Consider the following 13,136-nt stretch of genomic DNA (forward strand, 5'->3'; position numbering starts at 1 on the left):
ATAGAGTTCACTGGAACAAGACGAGTTCTTCATAAAAGTCGGTTCCTCATGGAATGGCTTTATGAGTTAGGAAATTTACTGACCTTTTTAGTTATCTTACCTTAGCTACTGTGGCAGCTTTCTGAATTGTCTGTTAATGTCAAATTGCTATTATGTGTTCTTGTACTGAAGATGCTTGATACTTAGGCAAAAAATTACTGATAAAATGTATTACATGAGTTTATTTCCAGTATTATAATTATTTTAAATATGCCTACTCATGGTATTTCATTATTGAAACAAGTTGACCTAGTTCCTTGTGGCTATTGTCTGTTGGACAAATAGGACTTTCTGTTGAGAAGAGACTTGGGAACATCAATCTTGCATTTGTTATAAAAATCTCAAAACTGTTCTTCACGGAGTTGACACTGACAATACAATCTAGCGATCAGAAATCCATCTCTTATACTTAGATACTGATTTAAATTTGAGTGCTTATTCAGAGATTGATGAAGCTATTTCATTACCAAACTTGAATCTGGATGTCTTTTCTATAGTAAAAATTTGGGAAAGTGATTCATAGCAATTGCCAATACAATTGATAGCATACAGCTCGTTTTTTGTTTGTGAAATTCATTGTTCTGTATTTTGATTTTTCATTTACACTGATTATCTGCAATTTTTATATGAAAAGAATTAATTTGTTTTACATTATTAATAAACTTCCTTTGTTCTTGTGTTTTCATATGTTTTGTTTTGTATGACACAAATGCCTTTTTTTTTTAATCCAAAAATGTGTGGTGGGGGGGGGGGGGGGTCAGCAAGATGAGTGAATCTTGGATGTGTTGACAGGGATCAGTTGGTTGGTGTGAGACTTCCTTTGTAAAGCAACAGTGTTAGCATGAGTCTCTCATTTAAACTGTTGATTATTTAAAAAAAACTGTGGTTTGGGATCTTGGTATTCTACTTTATCACTTACTGGATAGTGGGTAGCTAATCAGTAAATGCAGCAAGATTTCCCACCAATATGTGCAGCTCCATAGTGGTGGGAAATCTTGGTACTGAATACAAAACTCTGGAACTTAGTTTCAGCTGTCAAGAAATTGCTGAAAAAATAAGAAATGAAAACAGTTCAGACACTGAATATCTGACACTGTTCAGATAGAGTATCACTGGGATGATTTAAAGTGTCTAGAGAAGACGTTTTATTTTTCAATAGTTAACTGAATTCTGGAGCACCGGCTTTTGAGATATATGGAAGAGTAATATATCAGAACCATATGGCAAATCATCATTAAGGGAATGTTTTTTGAAATGTTGTATATGGAAATTGGCTAAGGGATGAGGGCAAGGTAGAAGTCATTGCTGTGCCCTATATATGTTTATAAATAGGGTATTTTCAAATGAAGTAACCATTATCAATGGCAAATTAAAGAGTTAAGTCATGTTGGGAGGGCGGGGTGGAAGCATTTTAGTTTTTGGCAGTGGTCCTTATTCACTAATGTCCTCCTTTGTCATACCTTTGCTTTACTTAAAATGATTTTGCTTTTGGCATTACTAATTTCATCAGTTTTGCCATCCATATTGGTTTCTTCACATGGAAAGACAGCATTTACAAACAGGGGCACAGCAATAGGTCCTCTGTTTATTTCTTGGCTTCTGTATAAAGCATTTCACACAACATATTTTTGATATTCTTATCTAAAGTAAGCCACAGGAGCAAGGAATCTGATAGACACCTGGAAAGTTGAGTAGAGAAAGCTTGTCTTTAAGAAAGCAGAAGATAGAAATCTTCCTGATGAAAGTAGAACTACAAGGTTGAGAGATCTTGTAGTTTTATCAGTATGTTTAGATAATACCTTACTATACAGAAGAGAAATCGGGTTTCTTTCTGAGATCTAGAGACCCAGAAGCCTAAAGTTGAGCTGTTAAATGCTTTGTTGGTAAGATTCATTAAAACCATTTTTAAAAATGCTGCTTTTATATACTTCTTGGTAGAAAGTCTTCATTGGAACATGAAACAATGAGAAGGGTGGAACAAGGTTCCAACTTTTTGACAGGGATGACAGTAAGAAATATCATTGACATTACAATCATTGTTTCCTTTCAAAAAACTCGGCATTGTAAACTACCATAAGGCTGACAAAGAATCAATAAATTTAGAAAGGCTGGCTAATTGGTTTTTTCCTCTAGGGTAAACTGAGTTTCAGATCAGATGAAGAACCAATCTATATTGTAAACATATCTGTACCATATTGTAGGCTTAGGAGAAATGTTGCTTAAGAACTTAGGAGAAAGAGGACTTCTCATGACTGTACCTTCAATCTCCTGAGATAATTTGTCCTGGATAATGAAATAAAAATTTTTGATAATGTCTACAGGAAAATCATATCTGTCAAATGGGTGTTTGTAAAAAGTGATACTTTATCTGAATTATAGTCTGAAGGGCCTAAACAAGGACTGCATTTTCCAGTGATGGTAGATGATAACATAGATAGGTACTTCAATAATGTAATCTACTAGATCTTAGGAAGACAGTATAATTTGGAAGGATGATCATAAAAGACCTTTAGTTTTTTCTTTAATTCTTCATCCCAATTATAAATGCTATCGTTCATTTTAATTAGGTTGGTTGGTTGTAGAATCATACAAGTTATACAGGAATAAAGAATATTTTAGAAAGATTTCTTTAATGCTTCATGATTTTCTACTTATAATCCCTCTCGTCTGATCATGCTGCTAGCCATATTGTAAATGGTGGGGGGGGGGGTTCCTAAAATGGCATCCTCTGTGGGCCAAATAACCATAAAGTTATTTTAGTGAGGCTATAGGAAAACCTTGCGTAACATGAATTCAATATGCGCAATAGTCAGTTAGCGCGATTGAGCGAAATGATACTATTTCCCGCTTTAAGTGAATGATTAATCAGTTAACGCAATCTATTTATGTTGTGTGAAATTTTACGTTACATGAAAATTTTTGTCGCCAATCTGCAAAGAGTGGCATTACTTGTCAACGTAGCAGACAGTCGCAGTGCTGCGGGTGGTGGCAGTTGACTCAAAGCTATCATCGCAAGTGCATGTGCAAACTGTTATTTTGCTCGATCGCTTTCCTTCATTTTCCTTAAATTAGATACCTATAAGGCTTTATCATATTCATTCCCTGATATGGAAAAGAGAAAGACTGATCAAGAAAGTGACAGTAATGAAAAGGGAAGAAAAGTAATTACATTAGGGGAAAAGCTGGAAGGCATTAAGAGGCATGAAAGTGGTGCTAGTAATACAATGATTGTGCGAGACCTGGGATACAGGGAGTCTACAGTTCGGACTATATTAAATAAGAGCAAAGAATACTAAGAACAAGTTGCTACTGCGTCTTTAAGCATGTAGATCACCCAAAATATAAGCCATTTAATGATCGAGATGGAGCATCTTTTATCAATCCTCATTTCAGAGTGTTAGAATGATAGAATGCCTTCTATCATTCTAACACTCTGAAATGAGGATTGTAACTAAAAAACAATACCTCTTAGTACAAGGAATGTTCAAGCAAAAGCTCTCAATATTTTTACATCATTTGAAAGAGACCAAATTTCAAGAGGAATGTGAAAGCTTGACTGTGAGTTTAGGATGGTTTGACCGTTTTGAAAATCGAGCTGAACTCTATAACAAGAATAACTGGGGAATATTCTAGTGATAAAGATTCTGTGGCCAAGTTTCCTGAAGAATTGCAAAGGATAACTCTGGAGGCTGATTATGACAATCTTCAAATATTCAACATCAACGAAACTGGTGTCTTTCAGAAGCATATACCAGCAAAAACTTTTCTAGCTAAAACAGAAGCATCTCAACCAGGATACAAAGTATCTAAAGAGCATCTTATGCTTTTTTTAGTAGGCAATGCAGAAGGCACCTTTAAACTCAAGCCTATGCTAGTTTATTGTGCACAGAATCTAAGATCTAACATTATTGAAGAAATTAGCGCAGTTAGAAAAGAACTTGGATTTAATGAACTGGATAATGAAGATTTGAGAAACTGGCTCAATTCCCATTTAGAACATTTAAACAAGAATGATCTCCTTCAACTAGAAGAACAGCATGCATATGAAGAAGAAAGTAAGGAATGCGAACAAGAAGAGAATGTTACAACTAAGAAATTAACTGCAAAAGAACTTGAGCTAGTTTTCAATCACATTGAGCATGCTAAGGAGATTTTGTTTGATGCTGATTCTGATATGGAACGAAGCTTTGAAATCTACTGAAATCTTGATGAAGCTATCGCAAATTGCATGACAACATGAAAAGGTCGAACACTATTCAGACATCTTCACCTAAGCTTTTTTGTAAAAAAAAAAAAAAAAAAAAAAGCTCAGTCAAATGTTTAGATATTAAATAAAAATTTAAACATTTGATTTTATCCTCTAATATAGCTTATACTTTTTTTTTTTTCAAATTTATGCTAACTGATGGATGAATTGTAATTATTTGTTGTTTATTATATTTAACGTGATTTCACTTAGTGTGCATTAATTGATGGATTAATTAATCGCATTAAGCAAGGTTTTCCTGTATTTGGTCTCAGGATGACTAACCCAGATCACTGGCAAGTTAATGCAGCCACACTTGTTGAGGGAGTGCTTCATAGTTGATGCTGATTCCAAAAATAGTTGCTTAGACATATAGCAACTTCTATATCACACTATTGTCTTTTTCCATTTAATTATGTGTGAAGGAGTATCCAGAGCATAGTCTGCTAGTCCCAGTCATACTTATCTAACCCATAAAGAATGGTGTGTTAAGACAGTTTCTTTAGTTACGATTTGAATTGTTTCTACAGTGATCTAGTTTAGTGCTTTGTGCTTGTCATAGTTGTAGTTTGTGCTCTAATTAATACATTCAATAATTTTTTTTATTTTTTTCATAAGGTGGTTTATCCTCTGAAGTACTGTTATGACATTATTAAGATTCTTTGCATCCTAGATGTTTCAAATCCAGGTCTTTTCCAACCAAAGGATATTGTCAATACTGACTGAGCAATTTTAACATGTGCTTTAAAAAAAAAAAAAAAAGTTTACCATTCTTTCTAGAAAGATACACTGCATGATGCAGACATGTTGAAATACATTCAGTTCTTAAATTGACTGAATGCACTTCTTATTTCCTTCCTTCATTCCATATTCCTCTTTCCTTTTGAAGTCTTCCATACTGTTCTCCCCAAATCTATAAACCTACAACTTTTCATGAAACGCATTCCTTTCTTCTCTCTGATCGCTTGCCCCCACACATGGCCCCATCATATTACCTATGTATATAGGTTTTATGCCTCTTTTGTAGTAGGGGGGGGGGAATATATAAAAGCATTCTTGTATGGTGACACCATTCATTATTCAACTACAATTTCACTTAAAAATTATCCACAAATACTGTGGATAATTTTTATATTTCCTAGTTTGGAATTTACTGCCCAAATTTTAATGTATTCAACAAATTTTAATACTTATCCTGAATAGCATATTTCCTTAATTCCATCAAACAGGGAAAAAATTATCAGGAATAATAATAATAGGAATCATCAACCAGTCTAACCTTGGGATTGATTTGGAAATGAAACTTCCTACAGAACACGAAGTTCTTTTAACTGTTTGTATACAATATAGTTTGATATTTTAGTTCTCTTTCGGTTGTTTCCATGAGAACTCTTTCATTGTGTCTGATTTTGTTATTCAAGAAATTCTTTTGCTTGCTATCTTTGTTATGTATGTACAACTTGTTAGAATTTAGTGTATATCATAATTCATTTTGAAACATGTACTTCGCTTTTTTTTTTTTTTTTCCCTCACAACAATTGGTTCATTTTGAACCAAAAAAACTGAAATTATTTAACATTTAATATTACAGTTGAAACTTGAACAATGCTGGTTAAGTGCACTGATCCTGCATGGAGTTGAAAATCTGTGTATAACTTTTGACCCCCAAAAAACTGAACTACTAATAGCCTACTGTTGACTGGATGCCTTACCAATAACAAAAACAGTCAATTAACACATATTTTATATGTTATATGTATTATATACTGTATTTTTACAATAAAGTTAGCTAGAGAAAAGAAAACGTTAAGAAAATCATAAGGAAGAGAAAGTACATTTACAGTACTGTATTTATTGATACTGTAAGTTTACATTGTCTGTTTATAGGCTGAATCGTCTGTCTGTCAGTAACTGCATCGATATTGTCTTATGTGATACAAAACACTGTAGATGTTATATGTATTACTAATGCTAGACATCCACAATGAAAAATAATGTGAAAAAGAAATTCATATTTACAGGTATAGCGATTCATTCATTGATAATGAAGCAGCAATATGACTGCTTTATGGTAGCCTAGTGTAATCAGTATGCTTGCTTCGTCATAGCCTAGCATATACACTAATGAATGAATCATTATAAAATTTTTATGGCATACAGTATTACAGTCATATTCAGAATACAGTATTGGAAACGTTACATTTAAAAAAAAAACACCTGTGATAGGCTGAAATGATAGGCTTTGTGTAACTTTACAAAAATGCATCATAATTTCTCTGACTTTTTTCTTTTTCATTTCTCTAATAATGTTTTTGTACAGTATCAATCCCTCTTGAACCGTTTGATTTAGTTTCAGTGTCATATCATAGAAGGGTCCATGTTGTAAAAGTACTCAAAAGCAGTCTTGAAAAATTGGAACCCTTCTGCTAGATTATCTAATTTCAATTCGTTTCCTGGCACTGGTTTGGAAGCACTCATCTCCAAATCATCTTCTGTTAATTCCTCTGGTGTGATGCTTATTAGGTTTTGAATTTCTCCACGATCCATAATTTGAAAACCTCTTTTGCCATATCCACAATCTCTTTCATGATTTCCTCAATTGGCTCTGTCGTAAATCCTGTGAAGTCATACACAACATCTAGACAGTTTTCTCCAGCAGGAATTTATTGTTTCAGGCTTGATGTCTTTCACGGCTTTTTCTATATCAACAATGGCATCTTCAGTGGTGTAATCCTTCCAGACTTTCATGATGTTCTCTCTATTGGGGTTCTATAGTGTTGACAACCCTTTCCATAGAGTACCATGTATAATGAGCCTTAAAGATCCTTATGATTCCCCATCCCCTGCTCTATAGGCTGAATGAGAGACGTGGCCTACTTTGATACCCTTTGGTATTGAACTCATGGTGTTCTGGTGGCTAGGGGGCATTCTTCAATATCAAAAGAACTTTAAAAGGCAGTCCCTTACTGGTAAGGTACTTCCTGACTTTATGGACAAAGCATCGATGGAACCAATCCAGAAAAAATGTTCTTGTTGTCTGGACTTTCTTGTTGTATTACCTAAAGACTGGCAGCTGGTGTTTATCTTTGTTCCTTCCTTCCAGACAGAGGGGTTGAGCAGCTTTATAGATAAGGGCAGTCCTGATCTTAAACCTGGCTGCATTTGCACAAAACAGCAGAGTTAGCCTATCCTTTCCTGCCTTAAATCTTGATGCTTGCTTCTCTTCCTTACTAATAAATGTCCTTTGCGTTTTTTTTTTTTTTTTTTTTTTTTTTTTTCAGAACAGGGCACTTTTGTCTGCATTAAAAACCTTTTCAGGTAGCTATCCTTTCTCCTCTGATTTTCTTAATGGCGTCTGGGAACTCATCTGCTGCCTCTTGGTCGGCAGAAGCTGCTTCTCCTGTTATCTTGACTTTGCTGGCATTAAATTCTTCAGGTTTAGATTCTTCACCTTCCTTTTACTTTAAGTTGTCATATAATGACCTCTTTACTTTTTCTTGAATCATATTCAAGTCTACAGGTATGCCTTTCTTATAGCATTCTTGCACCAGATAAAAGCTGCATTTCAGTATGAGATAAAAAGGTATTCTGCAAAAAGTGCAAGGTTTTCATGCCTACTGGCATAGCTGCAGCAATGCCTTCATGAATTTCCTCTTCTTTTTTATATACAGTGGTCCTTACGCTGGATTCATTTATCTCGAAATGACTGCCAATCGCAGCAACAGACCTCAATCTATGGTACACATCAAACAATTCAGCTTTTTCTTGTAACGTAATGACTTTTCTTTGCTTCTTGAGAGCACTTCCGGCATCACTAGTGGCACTCATATGGATCCTATGGCCTTATTCAAGGTTTACGGTATTGCACTAAACACAATGAAAAATATGCAAGAACCACAAGCAATCACTTTTTACTGCAATACACAATATGCTGGAGAAATGTATTAGCATCGCATGGTGTTTTAAGCAGATACTTGCAACACTTGAGCTCACAACAATAGCAACAGGAGGTAGATATAAAATTATTACAGTAGTATAGTATGTCCTACAGTTAATTTTATGCAGTTTGTTATTTAATGATACATCTTTGTTTACATTTCTTGCAACTTCAAATGTACGATGCCATACATGGTCTGTTTTGATAAATTTTAACTTTTTAGAATAGATTTGTATATATTTTATGATAGTAAATGATAAAATAGACTAGTATCTACATATATTTTATGCATCCATAGCATACTCAACTTTTCCTTAATTTTTTTGATATTTCTAGGCTATTCGATTTGTTTGTGAGTTTTTTCACATTATCCCAAATCTCCAAAAATTTTTCCAATATATTTATTGAAAAAAATCAGCGTATAGTGGACCTGTACAGTTCAAACCTGTTTTGTTCAAGGGTCAACTGTATTTTGTTTGTGAGGACTTTCAGTTTTTAATAGAATGTTCATATTTACTTTAAAAGTATCCATACAAAATGCTTACCTTATAGGGACTAAGTCTAACAGTGGCTGCATTTACACCTACATCTGTGATGAGGAAAATGCATTCAGAGAAACTGGAAAAAGAAGGACAAAAGATAGATGGGAATGCATTAAAGACCTTAGGTACAAAGATTTTCTTTGAATTTTTTGATGTATTTTCTGTATAATTTAATCAATTTATAAATAGTATTTTTTTTTATTTCATTAATTAACTCCAAGCATGAGAAGCACAAACCTATAACATATTGGTGCTGTGTGAGGTGAAGTAGCCAAGAGTAAAGGCGCTTTGGCCCAGTATGCTGAAGCTGGACAGCAAACAGGTTTGCTTGTATGTTTATATCTTGAGTGGGGGAATGGTACCAACAGTTGGGTGCTGTTGTGCTAAACTGCTGCCGCCATTCTCCACTCTATAAAGAAATATACCTATAAAGTAAACTTAAGGTGAAAACAGAACAGTTGTAAGAAAATGACTGGACAGAATCATCAATTTATTTGCAACAAGCATTTTTAGACTGAGTTTTGGTGCACAACTGAAAGTGTGAATTTTGTTAATGCAGATTTAGAATGTCCACAGACAACGTCTTCAGTGGGGAAAGGACACTTAATTTTTTTGGGACAGGACACTAAATTTTTTTGTGGTTCCCAACCATGAAATGTTGTTAGTAAATTTATAGCACATTTGTACCATAGATGGGCTAAGTATTTCCCTCTCCCCATTTTTATCAACTTGAGATATATATATATATATATATTGTAATTTTTTATTTATTTTTGAATACTCCAGAAACCTTGCTCTAGAGACCAAACATGGAACCTTTTCAAGCATCCTATAAGTAAGTCACTGGGCAATGAAATCCATCTCCTACCTGAAGATAATCACAAATGTCCATGCCCATAATGGGATTCAAATCTGCAACCTATTGGTTGGAGAGTGGATACACTACCCACTTTGCCAACCAGGCTGACCAAGGTGGAGAAGGATGTGCTTATGTGATAAGATACTAGAGATGTCAGTCAGTCCAAGAAGAGATATATAATCATGTGAGATCATAGTATTATAAGAGATTGAGAGGAAGTGAGGTGTTTTTCTTGCATGAAATAAGATGATTGTGTTTTAATCATCTAACTGAACTTCATATAACACACACAGGGAATTGGAATATTATAGTGCCAAAGGACATAAGAGAATGGATGGGTGAAGGGTATTCTGCAGGAAAGGAGACTTGAATGAGGTCACAAGTGAAGAACTGATATTAATGTTGTATTACATTTATCGGTTATCGGTAATGTAATACGACAATGTAATAAAGTAATGTAAATGTATTACTTTACTACCATTAATGGTAGTAAAGTTTGTTGGCAAAGTGGACAATAATTGTCAGTATTCTGGTAGTTAAGTGACAATTTCTGAAAGATAGTTGCCAACAGCATATCTGTCACTTTCAGTTTGATAACTGGAATTGGAGAAAGGAAGGCAGTCTGAGTTATGAACGTTAAAGTTCCCAAGCATGATAATTTTACTGTTTGGGCATTTGTGCTGTCGATAATTTTACTGTTTGGGCATTTGTGCTGTCGATAATCAGACTTCAAAGACAAATAGTAGAAAAGGTCAGAATGCTTATCAGACTTAGGAGAGAAACAGTGATAGCAGATGATTGAGACAAGGAATTTTTATTTTTGGATACAGTGGTATCTCACTAATCCGAACTAATAAAAACCGTGCTCGTTCGGATTAGCGAATTTTCGCCCAAGAGAGAACAATAACTAGCATTTAAGACAAAAATAATCAGATTCTAATGGTACATCAATTTAATTCTGTAAATAAATGTAGTATCTGATAGAAAAAAAAGCTACTATACTGCAATGTAAAACTTAAAAAATAATACAGTACATAAGTTTATTTTAGTAAAAAATTTAGTTTGTATGTAAATGTATTGTTGAGGATTCTGATTTAATAAAACTGCAATAAAAAAGCTATCAGTACATAACTTAATTTGTGTAAAAAATATTACTTTCTTGTACACGATCCACAAAAAAAATAGTTTCACAAAATAACACAAAGTTTTTTTTATTTCTTTGTAAAAAAATCACTGATTTTCTTTTGCTTCTTCGAAGCTAAACTTTTTTCGAATGCTTCTTCTCGGAGCTTCGTTAGCAATAAAATTTTGTGGAATGGCGTATCATTCTGCTTATCCCATTCTATACACACATTAAAGCTGTCAACTGCCTCTTTATGTGTTACTCTTTTTCCATTCCGTAACATTTATTTGTGAAATTTCAACATCTGGATTTATATTTTTAACCAAATTATGCATGATTTGAATTTCCTCTTTTTGTGTATCACCGTAGTTATCTTGGTAAATTCTAGAAGCCACAGTTTTTTCCATGATGCTCAAATTGCTTCAGGTTCGACAGCTTCCCAAGCAAACGTGAACACACAATAAATCAAAATAGACCTACAGTATAACCGTACAATCGACAACGTGAAAAAATACTCTACTGTAATAATAATAAAATAAATAATAATAGTTAAAATAATAATTATTAAATAAAAATAATAATAATACACAAAATAATAATATGTAATAAATAAAACTTTTTTCTTTCAAATCCCCAGTTTGGATTACTGGAGGGTTCAGACTAAAGAGGTTCGGATTAGCGAGATACCACTGTATTTATGTGTTTTTTTGAAAAGGGATCTGAGTTGTGAATGGTGTTCCCAAGGAGATGACTTTACTGTTGAATATCTGGACTATAGATACTCCCCAAAACCTTTTCTGGGGACACTGCGTAAACAGCTACTTCAGACCTTCCATAAACATGATGGGCAATGAACATCAACCACCCAGGGGTTTGTTTGGCATTTCTTTCAAGTAGTAAAGATATGCCTCTTCAGCAGACATGCCTTTCATTATCAAATCGGCATATTTGCCGATTTGATAACGAAATGTTAACGGTAATTAATACCTGCGATTATTTTAATTTTTAAACTTGTAAAAATCATTTGATGGAATATATGTGAGGAAGATTTTATTAAATAGCTTCAAACATAAAATTTAGTTAATAAATATAATTCTGAAACATCTAACTGAACTTCATATAACGCACGTGCACACACACAAATGTGAATAGCATATGCACTGGTACTGTCTTAATGTTAATCTAACAGAAAAGCTTAGGTGCTGGCAGTTATTCATGACTTATTTTTAACAGTATTAACACCAAACAGTTTCATCAAAAGATGTTTTATTAACTGCTTATATTTTGCTTAATTTCAAATCAGCATTATCAGTGCACAACACAACTTGTATACTCTATAGGGAGTAAGTGAAACAATACAATTGTAATGGACCAATGATCTAAAGTCCTATTTTGGTGTCCTCTAATGTTGTAAAAAAAAACATGTTCTTCCAAGCAGATGTTAATTGATCTCCCTGTTTGCCCATAGTAGGCCAAGTCATAGTCACAGGGAACTTTACATACTCCATGGTGTGCTCGCGGGTGAAGTTTATTCTTAAGCACTGAATCAGAGTTGCTAGTTTAACACGAGGTTTGAATGTGGTGCAAAGGCCATGCTTCATCAGTACATCTCTTTTGATGCACCTCTGACATAGGGAACGGAAATGATAATGTTGTGTTCCCAGAAATGCTCAAGTATGGAGGTATGAAAGTCTTACAGTGACTGCACTGCATAGTTCAGAAGGCCTGAACAGAGGGACAAATTCCAGATGATTGAAGTAGAGCTCTCATAGTACCATATATAAAAAGGGAAATAAAACAATGTGAGAATTAGAGGTATTTCTCTGTGTTCCTGGTAGGATTTATGCAAGTATATACTTGAGAAGGATTGTGGAAGGAAAGCGTGGTGAAGAACAAGCTGGATTCAGGCCAAATAGAGGTTGTCGGGATCAGATTTTCACTTTACGACAGATAGTTGGGAATATAACAAAGATCTGTATTTAAGTTTTGTAGATCTGGAAAAGGCATATGACAAAGTGCCAAGAGGAAAGCTATTTTTTTGCACCACATTCAAACCAAGAGGTTTGAATGTGGTGCAAAGGCCATGCTTCATCAGTACATCTCTTTTGATGCACCTCTGACATAGGGAACGGAAATGATAATGTTGTGTTCCCAGAAATGCTCAAGTATGGAGGTATGAAAGTCTTACAGTGACTGCACTGCATAGTTCAGAAGGCCTGAACAGAGGGACAAATTCCAGATGATTGAAGTAGAGCTCTCATAGTACCATATATAAAAAGGGAAATAAAACAATGTGAGAATTAGAGGTATTTCTCTGTGTTCCTGGTAGGATTTATGCAAGTATATACTTGAGAGATGGTTGAGAAGGATTGTGGAAGGAAAGCGTGGTG

At 34.2% G+C, this 13,136-nt stretch overlaps 1 protein-coding gene across 3 annotated transcripts in view; it reads left to right on the top strand.

Annotated features, from left to right (window-relative positions):
- The window catches only part of LOC150095705 (uncharacterized), a 338,480-nt gene that overhangs the window by 268,041 nt on the left and 57,303 nt on the right, over positions 1–13,136 (top strand). For all 3 annotated transcript variants that reach the window (XM_090410275.1, XM_090410277.1, XM_090410278.1), the window contains exon 17: positions 8,775–8,889. In XM_090410275.1, the coding sequence (XP_090266401.1) occupies positions 8,775–8,889 (115 nt within the window). The remainder of the gene's footprint in view (positions 1–8,774; positions 8,890–13,136) is intronic.

Source organism: Typopeltis vanoorti, chromosome 20 (assembly GCF_054136105.1).
Source record: "Typopeltis vanoorti isolate ZY-2024b chromosome 20, IOZ_Tvanoo_1.0, whole genome shotgun sequence".
Lineage (NCBI taxonomy): Eukaryota > Metazoa > Arthropoda > Arachnida > Uropygi > Thelyphonidae > Typopeltis > Typopeltis vanoorti.